The sequence below is a fragment of the Tachysurus vachellii genome, chromosome 14 (assembly GCF_030014155.1).
Source record: "Tachysurus vachellii isolate PV-2020 chromosome 14, HZAU_Pvac_v1, whole genome shotgun sequence".
Lineage (NCBI taxonomy): Eukaryota > Metazoa > Chordata > Actinopteri > Siluriformes > Bagridae > Tachysurus > Tachysurus vachellii.
In genome coordinates this window covers 6138472-6164838 of record NC_083473.1, presented here as the reverse complement: position 1 = coordinate 6164838, position 26367 = coordinate 6138472, and the positions used below count along the sequence as shown (strand labels likewise).

Here is a 26367-nt window from a genome sequence, read left to right as displayed (position 1 = left end):
GATAGATAGATAGATAGATAGATAGATAGATAGATAGATAGATAAACTTAATTGATCCTGTGAGGATTCTGTGGGAAATGGTGAGATTATAAAAATACGTACTGTACAACATTAAAAAGAGTAGTAATAATAAATAAGAGAAAGAAAGACGTCAACATCAGAAATGTTCAAGTTTCACAAAGTTTATAGTCTGGTTTTCACAGTAATGTAGAGAGTTTTAATTTAAACCTAGAAACAGACTATTCATACGGACACATGGTTGTTACTATCCTTTGTAAAGACCGTTAATTAAAATAATTGAATGTACAGTAGCTAATTAATGCTATGCTACATCTTAACCTCAACAACCAAAAAGAAACCATTAACCTATATATTGTTTTAAATAAAAGATATTAAATAAATAAATAAATAAATAAATAAATACAATTTCTTGACAGGACCAGCAACAAGTCCTAATGGTCAGATATTCCTGTCCTTGTGGGGACATTTGTTCTTTATCAAGATATTAAAAATTACAGATCAGCGCTTGAATACATACACATTTTTGCCTAGGATGTGTTTTATGTCTCGCTCTTGGATACTGTTTCTTGTCCCAGATAACTGTGTGAAGTCACCAGGACTTACCACCATGTAAACACTTCTTCACGTCTTCACATGAACCAAAACCACATCCACAAAATGTCCAAAATATCCAAATAAGGAAATTCCCCAATTCATCACTCGTTCCTGAAAGTCAGGGGTGGAAAATACCGGAGAAGTTTGTTCAAGTTTGTATTATATTTACGAATTATTTTGGTGTATCTATACTATACTTCAGTATCTTACACTCATCATGATTCTCAGTGACAGTTTATTGGATTAAAAACAGACAGTAAACAATATTGTGTTACAACAATACAACAATGTTGTATTAAAAAAACAAAAAACACTGACAATATTGTTGCTGATTTGAAGATTTTAATAAGTAACACTGAAAAGCAGGGGTGAAAAATGTTTTTCACAGTTCTAAATACAAATTTTAAACACTGAATATAACAAATATTACTTAAAAAATACACTTAATATTTTTCTTAATTAAAAAAAATACTTAGCACTGAAAAGGACAGAAAAAATAAAAAAAATCTGTTTAAAACAAACAAACAAAATAAAACAGGATTTGAAGATTTATAATACTAATAAGATGAAAGAAATGAGACGCAGCCTCTCTTACTCTCTTGTATTTCTGTCTCTCAGGTGGACATGAACTTCATGAAGAAGATTCCTCCAGGTGCTGAGGCCTCAAACGTGCTGGTAGGTGAAGTGGATTTCCTGGATAAGCCGATCATAGCGTTTGTTCGTCTCTCACCTGCTGTGCTGCTCACGGGACTCACGGAAGTGCCCGTGCCAACCAGGTAACATAAAAACTGAGATTTATGAGGCTCCTTGTAGTTCTAGATAAGTGTTCTGTACTTGGCAAGTAAAACTTTCTCAGGTTCTATGTAGAGGAAACATCATCTAATTCAAATAATGTGTAAGTTAGAATTAGTGCCATTAGTTTTTGGAGTTTTATCTCTATGTACATAATAACATGAGATGTTTGGAAACAAAGAGTTGATTCAGTTTGAGAAAAAAATTTCAAGTTTTGCTCTTATCAATACCGTATACAATTTGTTCATAACACAATGCAACTACTTGTTTTGTTGGTTTGTTGATTTATATTTACATTTAATGCTGAATAAAAAATTCAAGTAACTGTACAACAATATTGTAACTGTTACCATAGAAACAATATTGTAACTGTTACTATAGAAACAATATAGTAACTTTTACTTTAGAAACAATATTGTAACTGTTACCACAGAAACAATATACTGTAGTAACTGTTAACGTAGAAACAATATAGAAACAACATATGAGCTGCTGTTGTAGAAAATAAATAATTACACCTTCTAACCAATGAGAATTGAGCATTGAGTTGCACTTTGTTATAATATGTCTTTAAAACACATTGGTTACATCCTTTAATATTATTTGTATTATAAGCCTTTTGTATATTAAGGTGTTTGTGTGTGTGTATATTTGTGTGTGTGTGTTTGCCAGGTTCCTGTTCCTACTACTAGGGCCATATGGAAAAGGTCCTCGGTATCATGAGATTGGACGCTCCATGGCCACTCTGATGACAGATGAAGTAAAATATTCACTAATGAACTTATTTACACTGAGTAGATTAAAGGAGCACAGATTCCTGTGATCATCCTCAAGGACCCGTTGAAATGAAATCAATGTACTAATAATAACGCAACAACGACACAGATGTGCACAGTAAACAGGGAGAAACAAAAAAGGGTTTTCCCAGTGAACCATTTTTTGTTCCTCAATGAGGCTTTTATGCTCTTAAAAGAGCTCAGTTTTTCTTAGTGCCATAACATTTAAAAATAATGGTTAATAAATGATTCTACAAGGAACCTAAAACATCCATAGAACATTTTATTAGTTCTTTGAAGGTATTGTAAGATTTTTACAATAGCTATGGTACTTAAAATACAAAAAAATTGTAATTATAAAATAAGAATTAAAAGGTTAATTAACCTAATAAATAATGTTCTTTATTCCACTAAGAAAAAAGATCCATTTACTCAAAGGTTCTTTGGGGAACCAAAAATGGTACTTTTATTGCATTACTGAAAAAAAAAAAACCTTTTTGGTTCTTCTTGGCACTTTTAGTTTTAAGATGGATAAAACATTTTTATAGACTAAAGAACCTTTTGTGCAATGGACATGTTCCGTGAATATTAAAGGTTCTTCATAGAACTGTACACTCTAACAAAGAACTATTTAAGAAACTTTATTTTTAAGAGTGTCCCTTGAAAAGAACCATTCCTTGGAGTTTAGGAATATACATGAAACCGCAGGGATGTGAGGAATGGCTCAATAGAAGAAGAATAAGAAGAACAAGGACAAGAACAAGAAGAACAACAAGAGCCCCTAAATTATCGTCATCAGAGCTCAATATCACAGAAGGAATGAATGCAGCCAAGACGAAAATGTGTGTAAAACTTCACCTCAGGAGGTTGGAGACGGATCATAGCCAGATGTTGTATAAGTGTAAATTACAGATGATGGAGGGGAAAAAGAAAGTAACCTCAGAAAATCAGTCCAAATGTCTGTAAATACTGTGACACTGATTGAAGTTTGCCTTACATTCATTAAGCAAACTGGAACATGAAAGCTTTGTTTGGTATTTAGAGTGAGGATTAGGGACATTCAGATAATCAGAAACGTTTATATTCCAGACTTCTAAGTTCAGATTATATCAAAGTAAACATTGACTGTGAATGTTATCGCCCATTTTTCTCTCTGTGTCACAAGATCTTCCACGATGTGGCGTATAAAGCCAGGGACAGAGTTGATCTCCTTTCTGGCATTGATGAGTTTTTAGACCAGGTGACTGTTCTTCCTCCAGGAGAATGGGACCCCACGATACGCATCGAGCCTCCCAAAAATGTTCCATCACAGGTCAGAGGTCATGCTGGGTGCTTCATCTCGAACTGTCTAACCATAACATTTCTAAAACTCAGAAAATACAGCTCATGGTGCAGTGATACAAATTATCTAGCTAATGTAATGCACAGTCACCTAGCAGTTACACATGCTAGTTAGGCTTGACTTGAATAGCACAGTTTGTCAGAATGCAAAAAAAATATAGAATTGAAAATAAAAGCAAACATGATTTAAGAAAAAGAATTTGTTTAGCTTTTGAGCTTTATCACAGTGCTAAGAAGCTAAGAGAAGCTAACAACCTTATGTCAAGTGTAATGCTGGCATTGATAAGAAAAGATTTCAAAATGTTTACCAAATATTTACTAATTTCCTTAACACCATCAAAGCCTACTTTACCAGCTATGACTAGCATAAACAATGACTCCCAGGTCATGGGACTGTATATAAAAGTTTAACATTATTTTAGACCATGTACACAGATAATATACTATAAGAGACTGCATCTCATCAAAGCTTCACAAAACAAATCTAGCAAGTTTCAATGCACTTCCTGTTACACTGTTAAAAAAACAGTCCACCACCCAAATTATATCTGCTCTCAGGAGATTCTCTGGTGGTCTCGGTCCAGGCTGTTGTGTAAATAAAACTGGATTGAAGCAGAGACAGAGATAACAGAAATACAGTCAGTAGGTTTATATAATAATAATAATAATAATGTACATTTATATTATTGTGTGTTGTTTATCTCTGACTTTATGGCATAGATGAAGAGGAAGAGGCCGTCACAACCTAACGGCACCGTGACCTCTACCGAGCCGAGCCACGAGGAGGATCACCAACCTGGCCCAGAGCTTCAGAGAACAGGGAGGTGAGAGGACACACACACACGCACACACACACACACACAAACACACACACAAACACACACAAACGACTCGATTCTGATTAATCAGAATACTAGATAGTTTCTCTAGTAAAAATGTTGAACACGTATTGCAGATAAACAAATCAAATAAACAGATTTGACAGACTACCTGACAAGCCGTATTTTTGTCTTGAGACTTCATGAGAGATAGCAAGCTAGCAAGCCAACATTAATTAGTGTTGTATAGGCTGACTAAAATTAAACTATAAAATTGTTAAGCACACTATAGTTATGACAGTTGAAATCACAAGGAAATCATTTAACTTAAACAGCTATAACTAGTATAGCTAGCAAGCTAACAAACACAAGCCAACAGAATAGCTTGTAGTTAATACTCGGGATGTTTTTGTTCTGCTAGCATTCACAGAAACAACAGTCAAGCTAACCAGTAGACAGCAGCAAATAGCACGTAGCTTAGCAACTCTAATGAATCAATAACTCCAATGTTAATAAAGGGAATTTCTGTTTACAGTGTGAGTGGCCATGTTGATTTGTTGATCAAGAAGGAACTGGTAGTTAAAGAGAACCCCAATATTTTTATAATTATTTATGCTGCCTCTCAGAGGTTGTGTCACACTACTGCATGTTAGCTTGCTTACCTTTAACCAGTTCACTGGCATACTTTGCTGAAATGCAGACATATTTTGTTCCATGTGTAATGGATCACAGAACGTTTGGAGAAGAGGTACAGTAGTTTATCCTCTACATTCTTCACGTCTTTCTGTGTGAAAGCTTTAGATAGCATAGTGGTGAGTGAAACCGAAGGAATACACACACACACTGCCTCGTCCTTTCATCTTCTACATTATAGAACACTGCTGGCAGCTCTCGATAAGACTTTTCATTTTGATTCGTCTTGCTTTTCCACTCTGAAGGCCTGCTAGAGCGAGATTACACACACACACACACACACACACACACACACACACACACACACACACACACTCACTCACATACACACACACACACACAGACACACACACACACACACACACACAAATGTTTCAATACTGCTGGAGGAGGATGAACAATTTTCCTTCAGTAAGCACTAATGCTTATGAGCTTTGTTTGTGTGTGTGTGTGTGTGTGTGTGTGTGGTGTGTGTGGTGTGTGTGTGTGTGTGAGTGAGAGTGTGTGTGGACTGTATGTGTTGTAGCTCCTTGTAATTTTCCTAATTGAATAACATTAAACATGATCACAACCATCCAGTCTTTCCAAAAATGCAGCTTTTTTAAATTTAATTTTATTTATTTATTTTTTTTAACTTTTATATTTACTCTTGATGTCTGAGATTCGGTTAGATTTAGTTGTAGCATTCATTAACTACATAAATAATGTTAAGAGAAGGCTCTTACAAATAATCACCAAGTCATGGCTCCTCAGTTTGACAGTTTTCTTATGCTAATTAAACAACACTAAGATATTAGCATGTAAAACTGACTTTGAGAAGTGGCGACTTCATCCTCTGACTAGCCTGTTAAAAATATCCATGCTGTATGAGCTTGGTAAAAGCCAGACCTTTTGATATAAGCATAGCAGGAAGCCACGGCACCTGCAGTGATAAATCATGAGTAGTGCTTTTGTGAGATCACTAGATGAGGAGTGTTATTTCTGGGCTGCATTTAAAGTTTGTACAAATGCAGAAATAATTGACTTCATGGTTGTAACTCAACACTTCAGGTCCATAAACTCAATTTTACAATATACTGCTGAATATTAACTCTATTATTTGTGTGTGTCTGTATAGGATTTTTGGTGGACTGGTGTGTGATATAAAGCGTAAAGCTCCTTTCTACTGTAGCGACATCTTGGATGGCTTCAGTCTGCAGTGTGTAGCCTCAGTGCTCTTCCTCTACTGCGCCTGCATGTCTCCTGTTATCACCTTTGGAGGACTACTAGGAGAAGCCACCAAGAATAACATTGTGAGTGTCTCCCACACAAACATACACAAAACGAACCGTTTCAGAAACTGAGCCGCGGTTTGCGGAGGTGACATATGAGCTCTGACAACTTGGGAGACTGCCTGGAAAAACATGACCTGCTCACCCTCAGCATACCCTCCTGTGTGTGTGTGTGTGTGTGTGTCTGTATCAGAGTGCTATCGAGTCGTTGTTTGGAGCGTCTCTGACAGGCGTGGCGTTCTCTCTGTTCGCTGGTCAGCCCCTGACCATTCTGGGCAGCACGGGACCTGTACTCGTGTTCGAGAAAATCCTCTTCAAGTTCTGCGAGTGAGTCCAGAACTGTGTCTCAAATGGCGAACACTGTTCACTCTTTGCTATACACTACAGTATACAATGTGCACTTCAGTAACACATAAGACATCTTTTTAATGAAGAAAAAAAAAATTCTTCTTACCAAATTTAAAGGCATAACATTTGTTTTTATCTGCTCAAGTCTATAAAGCTAGAGCCAGATGGTTAAAGTAACACATCTGCTGTACCTCGTCCTATGTGTCACTAGGGATTTTGGGATGTCCTACCTGTCTCTGCGTGCCTGTATTGGACTGTGGACAGCGTTCCTTTGTATAGTGCTGGTGGCAACTGACTCAAGCTCACTGGTATGTTATATCACACGCTTCACAGAGGAAGCATTTGCTGCTCTCATCTGCATCATCTTCATCTACGAGGCTTTGGAGAAACTGCTGCAACTCAGAGAGACCTATCCCATCAACACGCACACTGACCTGGATAACCTCACGCTGTACAGGTTATACACACAAACTACATTGTTTGCACTGTACAATAGAGTAGTTGTAATGAGGCAATGTCTTCATTTTTCCTTCTGTTTTGTCCTTTGTAGCTGTCAGTGCTCAGCTCCCGGTCAAACATCCAATGATACCCTGCAGTTCTGGAACTCAACAGGACACACTACAGATTCAATACCATGGAATCAACTCAATGTGTCGGTCAGAAAACCTCCGCAACTCTCAGACACACCCACGCCGACTTTTACATTCCCACTACTTCCACCATCCAGTGCACCTTGTGGCACTGGTCAGTTTAGTGCATTACTAGTGTTTAAGCCTGTAGTGAGAAGTGTATTTACAGTCCGTATTTGATGGCACTAGTGAGGGACTTACTGACTGGTGCTTGTCTTGCTTGTGTACTAAAAGTACTTGTGTCAAAATTCAGCTTGAAAGGAATCTGGATGTGTCAGGGGACAGTGGTGAAGATAAACAAGTCTAGTTTAAAAACAAGTCTGTAATACTCCAGTTAACACTGGTTGGAAATTTTAGACTTGTATTACAGACTTGTTTTTAATATACACATACAGCAACACACACACACACACACACAGAAAAACACAGTTGATTGTATCCTACCTAAAGCAACCCTCATACAAGGTGACACACACACTGGTGTCCAACAAGGCTCGTTGTTCTGTCCTGGTCTATTATCTTTACATTGCTTTTTCATCAATGAGGAAATGCTGATGACACTCAGCTTATCTTTCCTTTCGCTCTTAGAAAAAGGTTCATTTTATTCTTCTAGGACACCAGTTTCCAATTACCACTGGGCAAAATCCAGGGGCATAAACCTCCCTGCCTTCATTATATCACTTCCTGATTGGACCTGCTGTTTGAATGTAGTGATTTATGTCAGAGGTGTCCAATCTTATCCCCAAAGTGCCGGTGTGGATCCAGGTTGTCGTTCCAACAAAGCAGAAGCCACACTTTGAGTCTATTGAAAGCCAACATCAACTGATTATAACAAAGCAACTGATTAAAATAAAAATCTGCACACACACCTGCCCTTTCTGGATAATATTAGACATTCCTGTTTTGGGCATTTGACGATTGCGATTAGAGTTTAGATTCTAATGAAGGCGGCCAGTGGGGTGAATGCAGATGGGAAATTTTGGTACCTTGCTAAGTAAGATCAGTAAGAACCTAGTTGTAGAAAATAACAAAAGACTCTAGAATATAACCTTTTTGAATAAACATTGTCAAAGAAGAAATCTGCTTGACAAGGAGTGATCATCCATAGTAAGACTGTTAGATATAATTAAAACAAACAGGATATCTAATAGGGGGGCACGGTGGCTTAGTGGTTAGCACGTTCGCCTCACACCTCCAGGGTTGGGGGTTCGATTCCCGCCTCCGCCTTGTGTGTGTGGAGTTTGCATGTTCTCCCAGTGCCTCGGGGGTTTCCTCCGGGTACTCCGGTTTCCTCCCCCAGTCCAAAGACATGCATGGTAGGTTGATTGGCATCTGGAAAATTGTCCGTAGTGTGGGATTGCGTGAGTGAATGAGTGTGTGTGCCCTGCGATGGGTTGGCACTCCGTCCAGGGTGTATCCTGCCTTGATGCCCGATGATGCCTGAGATAGACACAGGCTCCCCGTGACCCGAGGTAGTTCGGATAAGCGGTAGAAAATGAGTGAGAGTGAGGATATCTAATATTGCCCATAGGAAACGTTCCTGGGGATCCCCTTGTAGGATCTCGCTTAGAATCTGCCGGGTTCCCTAATGCTCAGATACCAAACCCTCATTCTGATCTAACACACTGAAGGTGATGTTTAGTTTAATCAGCTGCGTTAGACCAGAGAGAACACTAACCAATAGATCCAAGACCAGGATTGGAAACTGGTGTCCTAGAAGAATAAAATGAAGAACCTTTTTCTAAGAGTGAAAGGAAAGATAAGCTGAGTGTCATCAGCATATCCTCATTGATGAAAAAGCAATGTAAAGAGAATAGACCAGGACAGAGCAACGAGCCTTGTTGGACACCAGTTTGTGTGTGTCACCTTGTATGAGGGTTCCTTTAGGTAGGATTTAATCAACTGTGTTTTTCTGTGTGTGTGTGTTTGTGTGTGTGTGCGTGTGTTGCTGTATGTGTGTGTAGACGTGTAAACTCCTGCATGGCGAGTTTGTAGGTCCTGCTTGCGGACTTCACGGGCCCTTCATCCCTGATGTGCTGTTCTGGTCCATCATCCTCTTCTTCACCACATTCTTCCTCTCTTCTCTGCTCAAGCAGTTCAAGACGGAAAGATATTTCCCTACCAAGGTGACCACACACACACACATACACACATAAACACACATTACAATTTAAATGTTAGGTATTGCTTTATCGATAGTTTCGCAATGGGTGTACCATATTAAAATAGTAAAATGTGAATGTTTGTGTGTGTATGTACGTGCGGGCGTGTGTGTGTGTGCGCGTGCGCATGCGCATGTACTGTAGGTGCGCTCCACTATCAGTGATTTTGCCGTGTTTTTGACTATAATGGTGATGGTGCTGGTGGATTATTTGGTTGGGATTCCATCACCCAAACTCAATGTGCCTGATCGCTTTGAGGTAACACACTCACACACACACACCCACACACACATACATATTTGTGTATATATATACATACAAAATGGTGGTTTATTATTATTTTTAATATTATTATTATTTTTATTGTGTGTGTGTAGCCCACCTCAAAGCACCGTGGCTGGCTGATCTCTCCGCTTGGTTCTAACCCCTGGTGGATGGTTTTGGTGTCAATAATTCCTGCCCTTCTCTGCACCATACTCATTTTCATGGACCAGCAGATCACTGCTGTCATTATCAACCGCAAAGAACACAAACTCAAGGTTGTGCCAACACACACACACACACACACACACACACAAACACACACACACACACACACATCATCTGCATCAACCTGGAGCTTTATTTTAGCTTTAACGCTCGGGAATCGATGACCTTCTGCTCTCTACCCCTGCAGAAAGGCTGCGGTTATCACCTGGACCTGCTGGTGGTGGCCGTGATGTTGGGTGTGTGTTCAGTGATGGGGCTGCCGTGGTTTGTGGCTGCCACTGTTCTCTCCATATCCCACGTGAACAGCCTGAAGCAGGAGTCCAGCTGCTCAGCACCGGGAGAACAGCCTAAATTCCTGGGCATCAGAGAGCAGCGTCTCACAGGCGTACTCATCTTCACCCTCATGGGTTGCTCTGTCTTCATGACCTCCATATTGAAGGTCAGAGGTTAGAAATATTTAGTCTGAGTCTGAGAAGTCTTAACACACGTTAAGACACGTTAATACTAAAACACACACGTTATCTGTATCAATTTAATGAATTTAATTGTGTGTGTGTGTGTGTGTGTGTGTGTGTTTCCAGTTCATTCCCATGCCTGTGTTGTATGGAGTCTTTCTCTACATGGGTGTTTCCTCTCTAAAAGGCATCCAGGTAAAATCATTACATGTAATAGGAAACATTACTTAAAGTTGAAATTAGATTAGTTAAGTTTTAAATAGTTAAAGGTGAAATAGTTTCTACATCCGAGAAGATTACATCAGCTATTGATCCTTAATGTTGTTCGCTTCGAATATTAGCTCTGCCCCGTTCCCCAGACATAACCGTAGGGCAGAAAGTGGGTGGGTTTTGTAGATATGTGGGGTCTAAACATTCAAATACTTAATACATTTTGTTCATCTATAAATGTTGGATGACATGTTTGGATGAACAAATATGAAAAAAAAAACATATACTAGGAACTATAACTTAGCTGAAGTTCCACAATATTGAATGTACTAGTAAACATCAATCTTTTTTTTGACAATTGTAGATTTTTTTTATTGTGAATAAAATTGAGATAGTATAAGAGAAACAAAATGCATGTTGTATTGGAAGTTAATTAACTTTGGGGCAGCACCGGTAACTGCCACCACTCAACCTCATCCTAAACTCACTTAGACTCACCTCACCACAAACTCACCACAAACTCATCCTAAACTCACTCAGACTCACCTCACCACAAACTCAACTCAAACTCATCATAAACTCACTCAGACTTTACGCTTTTTAACTCACTTAACTCCAAACTCACCTGACTTCAATCTCATTCCACAATCACCCCAGACTTACCTCACTCCAAACTCATCCCAAACTCATCTCACTCCGAACTCACCTTTTGCCAAACTCATCCCAAATTCACTCCAAATTCACTCCACACTCACCCCAGACTTGCCTCACCCCAAACTCACCTGAAGCTTACCTCACCCCAAACTCACCTGATGCTTACCTCACCCCAAACTCACCTGAAGCTTACCTCACCCCAAACTCACCTGAAGCTTACCTCACCCCAAACTCACCTGATGCTTACCTCACCCCAAACTCACCTGAAGCTTACCTCACCCCAAACTCACCTGAAGCTTACCTCACCCCAAACTCACCTGATGCTTACCTCACCCCAAACTCACCTGAAGCTTACCTCACCCCAAACTCACCTGAAGCTTACCTCACTCCAAACTCACCTGAAGCTTACCTCACCCCAAACTCACCTGAAGCTTACCTCACCCCAAACTCACCTGAAGCTTGCCTCACTCCAAACTCACCTGAAGCTTACCTCACCCCAAACTCACCTGAAGCTTACCTCACCCCAAACTCACCTGAAGCTTACCTCACCCCAAACTCACCTGAAGCTTACCTCACCCCAAACTCACCTGAAGCTTACCTCACCCCAAACTCACCTGAAGCTTACCTCACTCCAAACTCACCTGAAGCTTACCTCACCCCAAACTCACCCCACTCCAAGCTTACTTCAAACTTACTCCAAACTCATCTCTTGCCAAACTCAACCCAAACTCCCCTCACCGCAAACTCACCTGACTCCAAACTCACTCAACACTCACCCCAGACTTGCCTCACTCCAAACTCACCTGAAGCTTACCTCACTCCAAACTCACTTTACTTCGATCTCACCTCTCTCCAAACTCACCCCAAACTCATCTCAAACGCACCCCACCCCACCTCACTTTATTTTTCCACACACCAAAGAATAACCTGCATGCTTGCTACTCCCGTAATTACAGCTCTTGGACTTGTATCACTTAAGAACGTAATAATCACAAAATCAGCTTTCCCTCACTTTCCTTCATCTCTCTCAGTTCTTTGACAGGATAAAGCTGTTCTGTATGCCAGCGAAGCACCAGCCTGATCTGATCTACCTGAGGTACGTGCCGCTGTGGAAGGTTCACGTCTTCACGCTGGTGCAGCTCACGTGCCTGGTTCTGCTGTGGGTTATCAAAGCTACGGCAGCCCGCGTCGTCTTCCCCATGATGGTATCAGCGACTTTATTACACTCTTATTTAGCTTGCGCTGAACGTAAAAGATTAACAGCTATCTAGAGATTAAAATAGATTAACATCTCATGGATAACATCCGACGGCACGTCTCATTAACATAAAATAACGAACAATACCAAGGCATAGTGTATTATTCTCTGATACTGGAACTGTATTGTTGTGGTGTTATCTTACTTAGCAGTAAATATTATGTATTGATTTTGAAAAAAATAAAAAATTCAACCCAATGTAAACTAATTCATCATAAATAATTCATCAAGCTACAGTAATAACGGCAACCTGGGTCAGTGAAAAAGTTGTAAATGTTCATCAGCAAGCTTATAATTTAATTAGAGGGAAAAAAAAGAATGCTGAAGATTTTCTAAGCCTGAAAAACTATTAATAATTTCCACTTATACATATTTAAAATATATTTCAACCCAAACAAACCCAACCCCTGTAATTATGCCATAGGCCTCGAGCAGTCATCAGCCCGTAAAACACTTGCTGTATATTATTACAGGAATATTACCTGCTCTTTACCCTCATCCATCTACACGAATGCATCCATCTCGTATCAAAACATGAGAAAAACGTAATGATGGAAGGTTAATTTAAAAGCTCGTCCGTGTTTCAGGTGCTGGCGTTAGTGTTTGTGCGAAAGCTGCTGGATTTCTGCTTCACCAAGCGAGAGCTGAGCTGGCTCGATGACCTGATGCCCGAGAGCAAAAAGAAGACGGAAGATGACAAGAAGAACAAGAAAGCTAAGCAGGTACAGAGAAGTATTTATTCAATAAATAAGTAAAAAAAAAATTAATAAGTCTATGTATGAATTTGTTTATTGTCCAATCTCAGATCATTGTTCATGTAACTAACCGATATTAGCTTGAGATTAAATTGTTTGCTGTCTGTTATGTTTTATGTTACTGGAATTGATGTTATTCTAAACGTGGCCTGGTCAAACACCAGCAGCATGAATCCATGAACCCCAAGTCAGTAGTCCAGGCTGGTGGAGGTGGTGTACTGTGGTGATGTAATGATGTGGGATTAAAACCAATCAGTCACTTGATGTTAGCGTATTATTGGTGCTGATTATGTGCATTGCTTCATGGCTGCAATGATGTGATAACGAGTTCAGTGTTCTTCAGTGGCCTTTCCAGGCACCACAATGGACCTGAACCCAGTGGAACATTTTTGGGATGCGGTAGAGATTCAAGTCTGTAGGAATTGTGTAATGGAATGATGCAGTCAACATGGACCAGAATGTCAAAGAAATGTTTCCAACATCTTGTGGATTCCATGTCGTGAAGCATCGGAGTATCTTAACCTCTATATTGTTCCTAATAAAGTGGAGATTAGATATATATTTGCCATAAATGGCTCAGTGAAATTTTGTCATTTACTCATCACTGGTTTTTAAAGTAAAAAACAAACAAACAAACAAAAAAGAATTTATTTTAATGCATATACCTGACACCTGTCATATATTTATTTTGGTAAAATATACTGATTTGGTGGTTTGTATGCTTTAGAGAATATTCTTCTGACTCATGACTTGACGTAAACCACATCCTTTTCTTATCTACAGGAAGCTGAGGAGCTGATGGAGGACGAGGATGAGGCAGAAGCAGGACTAGAATACATAGAAGGAAGAGGAGGAGGAAACGTGATGAAGATTCCACTGCAGGCTCTTTGTGACAGGTGAGCGCCCCCTGCCTGAACACGTCATCCCTGCAAACTCATAAATACAGCAAAGAGCAAGAGCACCCCCAAGTGGTCATATACATGTATTACAAACACAATCTGGCAGGTTTATACGCTAGCATTAAGTAAGTAATTAAAAATTATTATATCAAATGCAAATAAAAGACACACGATGCCTGCAGTTGCTTCGTATATCAATTTATTTTACTTGCTAGTTTAGTTTTTCGAGGTGAATCGTTTTCGGTGTGTCGAATCGACTCCAAAACTGATTCTTAGTTCGCAAAAGTATGGAATCAGTGAGTCGACTCTTTTAAGGATTGATTGATTTTGATGCGAGTCAAAAAGTTAAATTAAAACACACATATTTAAAGAATACTAGGAAAATGAAACAAAGTGGTGTTTATCAGTGAAAAACAAGCCGATGGATTCCAATAGCCTCGCTTCTTGTAATATTGCATAATACACAGGCTTCATGCCATCAGTTGTGTTCTGATGGAAGGAAACGTTTGTTCCATAGACAAATCTTTTTCAAAGATGGTACTGAAAACCATCTGCATCTTACAAGCGGTTGTATGGGGTTTTAGAACAAAGCGACTTTGTGGTTAAATGGTTAACAAGCTCGAATTCAATCAGGTATGTTATACTTCCACAAGGATTAGGAATGAGTACAAATGAAAACACATGGAACGTTGTGTCCTGGGGCCACCAGCGTAATGATAGAGTTCACCTACCATTTCCAACAACTGCTCGTTTAGTCTAAATGAAGCGACATGGAGGGTTCCAATGCTTTCTAACTTACATTTACATTTAAAGCATTTGGCAGCTTTAGTTTTAAAGCTAGTTGTATTAGCCTTGCTGCTCCAGAAGCTGGAGGCACCACAAAACTGCCTGTATTCAGTAGATTAAGAGCTTTCTCTTCTCATGTGTGTGTGTGTGTGCGCATCTGTTCATTGGTTGTCCACTGCATTTACACAGGTCCTGCAGAACACCAGCTCTCTCCACTCACAGTACAGAAGATGAGTATGATGTAAGACAAGACAAAAAAAAAAAGAAGAAAAAACTAAGATTAACCCTAGATTAACATTCAGATCTTCTTAAAAACAAATTTCACCTTCAATACAACTTTAATCTGCATGGATCAAGGTTACTGTGATGTTTATGGACAATAACCTTCAGTTGTAGTCACTCACAATCTCATAACGTTAAGTATAAAACGTGCATGTGTTGTGTAACCTTACACAATTTTAGCGGTTGATGTGAACACCTTCAGAGTTTCGATGCTTATGAACAAGCACTCGGAGCTTCTTAGGGAGTTGAAATTTCATATGAGCTTTATATTCACCACCACTGTAGAGTGGGACGTGACAAAGACATTCAGTGATGAACACAGGTACAAAAAAACAGCAGAAAATATTCAGTTTTTTTGGTGAAAAATAAGCGTTAAATGGGTTCGTTACATAGAGAAGCACTTTCTATATAAAATAGTTTTTGTTACTGAACCAAAGCAAAATGATTAGTGTTTATTACAAATGTACAAATTAGTGATTTTTTTGAATAAAATCCACAGAACCCTCCAGTGTGGATTTCTATCCTGAACGTTATTATTTTTTTAAAAACAGAATCATACAACATTCAACTCCTAAACTTTCTACTAACAGGACACATTAGGTCTAAGTTGACCCTGGTGCTTGGACCCCAGCACCTGGAAGTTGATTAGTTTCCTGTGACAGCATGTCCTGAAAGGTTTCATTCCTCTTACACAACAGCAGTTCCTAATAGAAAACGACAGCTCCTAATAGAAAACTTGATTTTCTTTGTGATTTTCTTTTAAACCTATGGATGCGCTGTTACTATGGAAACCAGAATGTATTTGAAGTTCTGCGTTAAACATAAACCTGCGATACGAATCACAGAGGAAGCTTCTGACCTGTCAGATCTGCTGCTACAGTTTATATGCTCTACTGACCAATCGGATTTGAGAATTCGGCTGTACTGTGCTGTGATCTAAAATGATTGATGGATATATTCGAAAAGGTTGAATCCTAACATTGCATCGTACAATGGAACCACAGCGTTATAATGAATCATAACATACTGTCTATGGGATGTGGTATCTCAGTGATTAAGGTGTTCGACTACCGATTGGAAGGTCGTTGGTTCAAATCCCAGGTCCACCAAGTTGCCACTGCAGGGCCCCTGAGCAAGGCCCTTAACCCTCAATTGCTCAGGTGTATAAACTGAATGAGTGTCTGCTAAATTCTGTAAATGTAAATGTCTGTTTTATTGTGTGTGTCACAGTCAGGAAAAGGTGGCATGTGCTAGGCTGAACATGGAAGCAGTTCGGGGTGGAAAGGACGACTCGAACATAGAGACGGCGCTGTAGGGCAGTTTATTCCTTCATTTTGGAGCCATGCCTAATCCACCGCTGGAGCAACGCAGCTCATAATCAGCAACTCAATCCAGGGGCTTGAGTCAGCGGCGCCCAATACCGGACTGGAAGACTAAGAGAACGCAGATGTGTAAGGAGGAGAGAGAGAGAGAGAGAGAGAGAGAGAGAGAGAGAGAGTGTGCAGGAACACACTCACCTGACTCCTACTGTATACTGTAATGACTCCTTTATTCATCCTTTTGATTCACACACAGGAGACACTTTGTCATTTTATTTAGTATATTTTATGTCCATTTACAATATTCAACATTTTCTCCACGTAGGTGCAGTCTGACAGCAGGCTTTCATGCCTTTAATCACTGCCATAATGAGCAGACCCACGTACCCACGTACCAAAGCTTATCGGCAAAATCGATTAATCGAATCAGATTAAAAAATAAATTATCGATAGACTTAAGCATTAGTTACATTATTTAATCTTAACCTACTCAACAATGTAGATGATGTTACGTGTCATCAGGGTGTCACCATCCTGCTTTTGGTTCACATCAAACTTCAAGGAGTCGATTCCCTGATTCCAGGCATTGAAAACTAGGGAGTCAAATCCGAGACGATTCCACATATCGTAAATGATTCACCTCAAACAAATAGAGCAAGCATTACGAATGAAACGTCTGATGCGTGTGATAGCGTGACAGTGATTGAACAAAGCTAGACTACAGGAATTGAAATACAGGTTAGATACAGACTCAATAAATGAGTGTTGGTCCATTTTTTACACTGATGTTAAAAAAAAAACGTTAAAAAAAAATGCTATGTTATGGTAGTTTGAACTGAGTGGTGGAACTAAGTGCTTGTCATCTAATGAATGTCAGTAATATTATCTTACAGTGAGTCAAGTATTTAATTAAGCCATGTTAATAGCTTTATAGTAGTATAGTAGTGGAAAGAAAGATTATTTATTTTGTATATGTTTATATCCCAAATGACTAATTGAAAAATGTTGATTGATTAATTGGGGAAAAAAAACTAAAACCAACAGATTATTAAAACAAACTTTAGCAGCTCTAATTTTCCCACCGTCACAATATAGAAATAAAACAAAAACAAACAAACAAGCAAAAAAAACAAACAAACACAACTGTACTTTATTCCCTATTTATAGCCATCCTATAAAAAAATCCTTTAAATAAATCAAATATTTTTATTTATTGTACCTCATATTGTGTATATAAAATAATATATATATATATATTTAAAAAAAAATAAAAGTAACTCTAGATGATTCGTCATCAAGCAATAGCATTACAAAATGTATTTATTTAACATTTATTTAAATAAATACATTTTTGAGCAAGTTCTCACCAGTTAACTAAAAGGATTCATATTAAATCAAGTTCCCTGTGAAGCATGAAGGAGCCACCGGTGGTCCTCAGACGTATCTGACTGATTTATTTAGATTTGCCACTATTTCAAGTGAGACATCCTTTAAAAGTTCCAGGTTACTATTCAGGATTTAATGGTGTGCCTTGGAGATGTGCTGAGGCTTAGAGGAAACAGTGAAGGACAGCAATATGATTCAGTAATAATCTTCCCCGGGTTATACACAAGTGTGTATAATAGTGTAGTATTACTCCAAAGATTAATATATACACTATATATACACTATATAAGATTAATATATACACTATATATAATATATACACTATATATATATAGTGTAGTATTACTCCAAAGATTATGTAGAAGTAATAACCATGTGTGTTCTCCAGGGTTTGTCATGTTTCAAAAAGACATGCAACGTCATCAGTGAATTCTAGCACTAGTGTGTGTGTGTGTACTGTGTGTGTGTGTGTGTGAGTGCCACATAGTACCACGTTCTTTCCCGTATACTCGTCCCTGCAGTGTGCACACCGTGTGTTTTACCATCGTGTCCTTAAAGAGTGCGTGTTTGTTACTGTAAACCACTTCATACACTAGTGTGTAGCGTCACACACCGGTAATGCAGCCTGGTGAGTACAGAAGAAAATGTGTGTTGTACTACAAGTATCTGTGCAATAATACAGTTAAAACAAATAAAAAAAATAAAAAAAAAAAAGAAAGAAAAAAAGTAGAACTGTATTTTGTATAGTCTGGTTTTTATTTGTCACACACAGGTGATGAATTTGATTGAAAAATCATTAACTCTTTGTTCTTGTGTATAATTCACAAAGAATTTCTTTTTTTTTCATTTAATTTTGGTTAAAATGGTCATAATAAATATTGTACAATCGATCAATACACCGAGCCTGATGACGTGTCATTTTTGTTGGTGGAAAAAGTCTTTCGAAAATTTTCACAAATCAAATCGATGCATGATGATGAACTTGTGATGAAATGTGTCCAGGAAGGAAAGGATACGAGTTTGCACCATACACCTGAACCTGCTTTATAACACGCTATTACGCTTGTTAGGGTCGCGTGAAATCCTGCGTCTCAAACATTTCGTCTTCTAATAGTTCAGCCCAAAAATTCTATTGTGCTAGAAATGAAACCATAAAAAAAGTACAAAGTATTGGATGATTTCATACAGGACAACACTGTTGTTGTTAAAAAACTGATCGTGATCGCAAACAGGTGTCCGTACAAAGTATTTTGTCTGTACGCACTGTACCTTGTAGAATGTTTGTCTTGTTGACTTGAACGAGATGAGAAAGCTCAGAGTAAAATAACCAGACTTCTTTGACCTGACAGGAAGTCTAAAGTAACACAGACAGCCTCTTTACAACCGCGGTGAGCAGAAAAGCATCTCAAACATACAACATGGACTAGAAAAGAGAAAGCTCGCGTTCCTGTCAGACATTTAGTAAAAATAAAATTACTAAAAAAAAAGGTAAAAAGACAATGATTTGTTTTATCTTCAACAACCGAGCCTGAGCCTGCTGTAGCCCAGATTTTCCAGTTGTGCTGCCACATGATTGGCCGACTGAATAAATAAATACGAATGTTAGTTAATAACACTGCTGTTTTGTTTTTTTTTTTTAATTTTGTTCACACTGAAGTACTTGAGAATAAAATAAACACTCCATTCCGGTTTAAACCTTAAAGCTGTGTCCATGTTACAGTTGGGACCTTTTATCACAAAGCCTTCACACTGTGAACACATCATGTGCATGGAGGAATTTTTGGTTCAGGATTAATCAAGAGCTTGTTTCTTAATTAATGAAATAGGAAGCTCAACATTTTGGGAAGTGAAAATCGAACACACTCTAGGTTCATCTTTTAGTCCATGTCCGTCTCCTGCTAGTCCACGTCAATGTCCATGTCCGTCTCCTGCTAGTCCACGTCAATGTCCATGTCCGTCTCCTGCTAGTCCACGTCAATGTCCATGTCCGTCTCCTGCTAGTCCACGTCAATGTCCAGGTCCGTCTCCTGCTAGTCCATGTCAATGTCCATATCCGTCTCCTGCTAGTCCAGGTTCGTCTCCTGCTAGTCCAGGTCCGTCTCCTGCTAGTCCAGGTCCCTCAACTGCTAGTCCAGGTTTGTCTACTGGTATGTCCAGGTCCCTCAACTACTAGTCTAGGTTTGTCTACCCTTAGTTTAGGTTTGTCTCCTGCTATGTCCAGGTTTGTCTCCTGCTATGTCCAGGTTCGTCTCCTGCTATGTCCAGGTTCGTCTCCTGCTAGTCCAGGTCCAGCTCCTGCTAGTCCAGGTCCAGCTCCTGCTAGTCCAGGTCCCTCAACTGCTAGTCCAGGTTTGTCTACCCTTAGTTTAGGTTCGTCTCCTGCTATGTCCAGGTTCGTCTCCCGCTATGTCCAGGTTCACTATATTTGATGTCATTAGTTTTACTGCAATTCTAACTCTTCTGTCATTGTGAACTCCCAGCAAATAAGCATCAGCCTCTTAAGTAGCTTTAATACCACAAAGGTTTGAAACAGTGAATAAAAAACACACACACTCTACAGCAAAAATGACGTGACATGGTTCACTTCCCTAAATGAATGAAACAATACTGACAAATCCACATGTTAAAAGGTTTTTGCTCTTTATGTTAATGCTTCATTATTAGAACAAACTCTTTTAAGCAATTTATTCCTTAAACTAACCAACCTACACCTCAGGTTTCATGCAATTATCCAATCAGCAGAAAAAAAAAATAAGCATAAAATCATGCAGACGGGTTTGAGTGGACAGGAAAGCTACGGTAAGTCAAATCAACACTACATGAGAACAGATAAGCAGGAAAACATCTTGTTCTACATCAGTGTCCCACTCCGATCAGCCAACAGGTACAGATTCACTGAAACTGGTCAGCTGATGAAAGGAAAAACATCACCATGATGAGGAACAGATCAGGGTTAGCATAAAAAAGCTGTCATGTGGACTGGGAAGTGCAGCACGGGACTGAACCCATGACTAGCTGTAGGAGGCAGTGTGAGTTCGGCTGCACTGGAACTGCACCAGGATTCCCATTAACGTGGCTGTGACTCGTACTCGGGTCTTCAGGAAGTAAAGTAACCTGCGTGTGCAGTAGTAGCTCAAGCGGTTAAGTCTCTGGGTTAAAGGATCAGGGTTTAAGCCCCTGCACTGCCAAGCTGCCACTGTTGGGCCCTTAAACAAGGCCCTTAACCCTCTCTACTCCAAGGCTGTTGTATCATGTCTGACCCTGCAGTCTGACCCCAACCTCCAAAAACGTTGTGATATGTGACAGAACAATTTCACTGTTCTGTAACTCATATGTGAGAAACAAAGGCTTTTATACCACAGTACACACTGTGTGTTACCTGATGATGACATCATTAGGTGGAGCCTGAGTGACAAGAAACAGAAGAGGTCAGAAGCCTTACTGTGTATAATACAACAGAATGGAAATAATAATAAAAAGACGATGGCGAGTCAATCTGGTTGTCCAACATGCACGTTTTGTTATGAGGGCAGACCAACGCAAATGTATCAGGGTTCGATAGAACGGATCACGCTCGGATTCGCGCGGTAAACGTTCTCAGTGTGAAACCCACCCGAGTGACCCGCTGCCCGGTGTAGCCTTGTTCTGCTGAGACGTGACTCTGATCGCATGAGTCAGCAGGTTCCTATTAAAATGGCCAGTGAAAAGGAAATGCACCACAAGCAAGGAGCCATGGGGCAAACCATGGGGCATTTTTGGCTTTCAGATACACGGATGTATGTGGGTCAATTGATCCTTGTGTTAAATGAAATTAAATTATAATAATAATAATAATAATAATAATAATAATAATATTAAATGACATGTCTATTAAGTCATCATGTGCCCTTTTTTCTCCCTCCACCTCTTAAGGTTTAACACGAATTACACAAACACGGTGCATAATCATTAAATGGCTTCTTAATGTTGTGTCTGACGCATTGACGACCGGAGTGCCGACTTCCTCTGCAACCTTGTTTTCAACTGAGTGTGAAAAGCCTTTGGAAGAACAGAGACAATGATGGTACAAGAACAAGTAGGACAGGGATTTAAAAAAAAAAAAAAAAAATGCTGAAAAATACTGACAGCAGATTGTATAAAGTGCACAGAGGCTGCTGTCCGTTCAACGTCCCTCTTTAAGGACTCGTTATTACAAGAAACACGGAGAAGGATTAGAAAATGCAATTTTAAGGAGTCTGTGGTTTCAGCTACTTCTCATGATGCTGAGGATCAGTCTTAACGAAATACTCAGGAAAGGAAGGAAGCATGTGTGTGTGTGTGTGTGTGTGTGTGTAAAACGTTGGTTTACGACACTCACAGCTTCCCATCAGAAAGGTTTGGTGCGGTTTGTCCGAACGTGCTCGTCTTTGCTCGTGTCCTGCTCGGTTCTGCAGGGTTGTTGAAGTGATGGAGGGATTTTTCATGATCGAGAGTGAAGCTCGGCGTCAGTTCACCACGTTGGGAACGGCTTCGGGAATCAGAGAGGCAAAGAAGGTGGTGATGAAAGACCAAGTGGAGGAGAGGAACCCCATGTTCACCCATCCTTCGTTGTCTTCGTCGTTGTCGTCATCGTAATCGTCGTCGTCGTCGGGTCCTTCTCGCTGCTCCTCCTCGTCCTCGCCTTCATCTGCCAGCTGATCCTGAGAGAGAGAGAGAGAGAGATAAAGAGAGAGAAACCATGGTAACAATGTTTTATTTCACTTATTATAACTTATTAATAATGTCACTTCTTAGCAGCTAAGACTGCTGCGGCGCTCACACCAACCGGGACAGATAAGAACTAACAGGGACAAAAAAAATGGACAAAGCTACCGAACACTTAAATGGACATTTTCATTTTAAATCTCTTCCTAAATGTTTCTGCTGGTACCTGTTCAAAAAGGGGGAAAAAAAGGTTTATAAATGTTAACTTGCTGTTGCTCAGAAGGTTCCTGTTATAAATGTTATGATGGAGGTTCGGGACTGTGTGCAGAACTTGTTTAACTTGTTTGGCAGTGTAAAATATTTCCTGTCCTGTGTCACACAAATGAGGATGAGATTCCTGTCTGTCTGGTTCCTCTCAAGGTTTCTTCCTCATGTCCTCTCAGGGAGATTTTCCTTGCCGTTGTCGGCTCCAGCTTGCTCAATAAGGATAGGGATCGATAAATATAGTAATTTAAATTTTAAATTAATATTTTTGAAGTTAATTTTAAACTTTAATTGTTTACATTTGTTTATTTATTTTTAACCTTATTTTTTTCTTCTTCTTCTATATATATATATATATATATATATATATATATATATATATATTTATACACACACTCACCGGCCACTTTATTAGGTACACCTTACTAGTACCGGTGTGGTCTTCTGCTGCTGTAGCCCATCTACCTCAAGGTTTGACGTGTTGTGTGTTCAGAGATGCTCTTCTGCATATCTCAGTTGTAACGGGTGATTATTTGAGTTACTGTTGCCTTTCTATCAGCTCGAACCAGTCTGCCCATTCTCCTCTGACCTCTGGCATCAACAAGGCATTTGCGCCCACAGAACTGCTGCTCACTGGATATTTTCTCTTTTTCGGACCATTCTCTGTAAACCCTAGAGATGGTTGTGTGTGAAAATCCCAGTAGATCAGCAGTTTCTGAAATACTCAGACCAGCCCGTCTGGCACCAACAACCATGCCACGTTCAGAGTCACTTAAATCACCTTTCTTCCCCATTCTGACGCTCGGTTTGAACTGCAGCAGATCGTCTTGACCATGTCTACATGCCTAAATGCATTGAGTTGCTGCCATGTGATTGGCTGATTAGAAATTTGCGTTAACGAGCAGTTGGACAGGTGTACCTAATAAAGTGACCGCTGAGTGTGTGTGTGTGTGTGTGTGTGTGTGTGTGTATATATATATTCCTCTCTCTTCTGTCTCTCCATTTCTGTAAAGCTGCTTTGAGACAATGGAAAATTGTTAAGAGCGCTATGCAAATAAAATAAAATGCAAATTGAAATGAAATAGCTTTGGTTTTAGATTTCATTTGATTAGATTAATGTTAAAGTTGAGACTTTTGAAGTGCTACTATGTAAAGGGAATAACTTATTTGTTATAAGTGTTGGCAAAACAAATGTTATTACGCTTTTGTTCATACGGTTGTGCTTTTAAAATAAAACTGCGCCATACGTGTCTGTTGAATTCGTTATAGTAGTTTGTGTAGAACGATGCCATTAATCGCGACTGAAAAATGTGACTCGTTGCCCAGCGCTACTTAAAACACGACTGCAGAAGAAACTGCCATTTAAGATGCTTCTTTCAACATTCCCCCCATTTCCTGTTCTCTGTCTATTCCTTCTTCAGTCTTTTCTGCTCACGTCTACAGAAGTGCCTTTAAAAGTCAAAAAATGTTACTTGCTAATAAACTCTGTACTGTTCTTCAAAGTGGTGTGTGATGGTTTTTTAAAATATTAAAAAGAATTAAATTTAAAGAATTAATAAAAAAATAAATAAAAGACTGCTGATGTATTGATCTAGTTGCCTGAAATCAGAACAAATAAAGTTTTCTTTGACAAGACTGGAACAACCTTGAGCTAGTTAGTGTGACTTGAGTGTGTGACAGGGAAATGTTCCTTTTAAAATGGCCTCATTAACATTTTTTGGATCACACAATAGCACACGCTCAATAACACACACGATGATATGCACACGATGATACACACACGCTCAATAACACACACGATGATACACACATCGGTGCATCAGTAGGGGTAGATGGTTAAAATAAGCACCGTGTTGTTGTGATTGTCTGCGATTGGCTCATCCTGATTGTGATTGGCCGGTTCAGCGAGGTCCTGCAGCTCGTTATCCAGGTTAAAGGGTAACCAACCTGCCTGATGCCTGGAAATACACACACACACACACACAAAATCAGTGAACGATATAATGCTACATGTTCTATTGTTTGTTATTACACTGGGTGTCTTCACAACACTCTGAGGACATGAACCCAGTTGTCTGTGGTTCTGACGTTTCTACCAGACTGTATAATGTTCGTTTAAACAGAAGTTCAGCGAATCTTTCTGTTCAGATATTATCCGCTACACAACCACACAAACGATCAAATACCATGATTCTCTTTAGTTACGCTCTAGTGACACAAATACTGTTCCTTTATTTCTTTTCTTCTGGAAAACAATCCTCATATGAAATATAAATACATTTGATAGATGATATTTGAGCAAACCAGCATGTGAGCGCAACCGCGGTACTAACGCTGCACTAACGCTGTACTAACGCTGCACTAACGCTGCACTAACAGTGCACTAACGCTGTACTAACGCTGCACTAACGCTGTACTAACGCTGTACTAACAGTGCACTAACGCTGTACTAACGCTGCACTAACGCTGTACTAACGCTGTACTAACAGTGCACTAACAGTGCACTAACGCTGTACTAACGCTGCACTAACGCTGCACTATCACTGCACTAACGCTGCACTAACGCTGCACTAACGCTGTACTAACGCTGCACTAATGCTGCACTAACGCTGCACTAACGCTGTACTAACAGTGCACTAACGCTGCACTAACGCTGCACTAACGCTGCACTATCACTGCACTAACGCTGCACTAACGCTGCACTATCACTGCACTAACGCTAGAATTAAGTTAAACTCAAACATTGTCTTTAGATCTGAGTGACAGTTCATCCGTAAAATCATCTACATATAGTCTAAACCTGGGCTGTTCGATTGGAGGCCCGCGTGGTGATTAGTGAGAGAAAGAATCTCTAGACTACATTTTGTTCAGTTGGACAACAGACCCTACAGTTATAAAGGACAACATATGTTCTCCTATAGTGTTGTGTCTTCTTCTTTTACCGTTAGGGGTCGCCACAGCGAATCATCTGTTTCCACCTAACTCTATCCTCAGCATCCTCTACTCTCACACCAGTTACCTTCATGTCCTCATCCATATATCACCTCTTTGGCCTTCCTCTTACCCTCTTACCTGCAGCTCCATCTCCAACATCCTTCTACCAGTATAACCATCTCCATCCTCTGTACATGTCCAAACCATCACAATCTAGTCTCTCTGTCCTTGTCCCCAAAACAGCCAACCTGAGCTGTCCCTCTGATGTGCTCGTCCCTAATCCTGTCCATCCTCGTCACTCCTAAAGAGAACCTCAACATCCTCATCTCTGCTACCTCCATCTCTGCCTCGTGTCTTTTCCTCACTGCTACAGTCTCTAACCCATACATCAGAGCTGCTCTCACTACTGTCTCGTGCTATCGGTCAGATCTCCGTGGTCCCTCAATTGGGATGCTTTTCATGAACTGGCCCCATGACCAGCTAACTGAATAGCCCTGATCTAGAGTCTATTGTACTGATGTAACAGTTTGTATATTAACGTGATGTGG

General features: G+C 39.6%; 2 protein-coding genes and 1 long non-coding RNA gene across 7 annotated transcripts in view; 1 reads left to right on the top strand and 2 right to left on the bottom strand.

The window, feature by feature from the left end:
* The window catches only part of LOC132857204 (sodium bicarbonate cotransporter 3-like), a 39596-nt gene extending 20914 nt beyond the window's left edge, over positions 1-18682 (top strand). For 3 of the 5 annotated variants that reach the window (XM_060887213.1, XM_060887214.1, XM_060887211.1), the window contains exons 9-25: positions 1234-1391; positions 2080-2167; positions 3349-3495; positions 4245-4348; positions 6153-6327; positions 6500-6633; positions 6866-7111; positions 7205-7310; positions 9248-9409; positions 9590-9703; positions 9823-9984; positions 10122-10373; positions 10516-10584; positions 12285-12458; positions 13099-13233; positions 14050-14162; positions 16464-18682. In XM_060887213.1, coding sequence (XP_060743196.1) covers positions 1234-1391; positions 2080-2167; positions 3349-3495; positions 4245-4348; positions 6153-6327; positions 6500-6633; positions 6866-7111; positions 7205-7310; positions 9248-9409; positions 9590-9703; positions 9823-9984; positions 10122-10373; positions 10516-10584; positions 12285-12458; positions 13099-13233; positions 14050-14162; positions 16464-16548 — 2424 coding nt within the window. In that variant the 3' untranslated portion in view covers positions 16549-18682. Of the gene's footprint in view, positions 1-1233; positions 1392-2079; positions 2168-3348; positions 3496-4244; positions 4349-6152; positions 6328-6499; positions 6634-6865; positions 7112-7204; positions 7311-9247; positions 9410-9589; positions 9704-9822; positions 9985-10121; positions 10381-10515; positions 10585-12284; positions 12459-13098; positions 13234-14049; positions 14163-15140; positions 15193-16463 lie in introns of those variants that run through there. The other 2 variants (XM_060887212.1, XM_060887215.1) reach the window with 2 other exon arrangements.
* LOC132857206 (uncharacterized) lies at positions 3489-5261 on the bottom strand. Its single transcript, XR_009649505.1, has 3 exons — positions 5005-5261; positions 4233-4331; positions 3489-4126 (listed from the first exon to the last, which is right to left on the bottom strand). It is a non-coding gene; the product is annotated as an uncharacterized LOC132857206 (long non-coding RNA).
* Positions 18676-26367, bottom strand: part of LOC132857205 (homocysteine-responsive endoplasmic reticulum-resident ubiquitin-like domain member 2 protein) — an 18119-nt gene continuing 10427 nt past the window's right edge. The window contains exons 8-9 of the mRNA XM_060887216.1: positions 24735-24843; positions 18676-22617 (exon numbers count right to left, since the gene is read on the bottom strand). Of these exons, the coding sequence (XP_060743199.1) occupies positions 22423-22617; positions 24735-24843 (304 nt within the window). The 3' untranslated portion in view covers positions 18676-22422. The remainder of the gene's footprint in view (positions 22618-24734; positions 24844-26367) is intronic.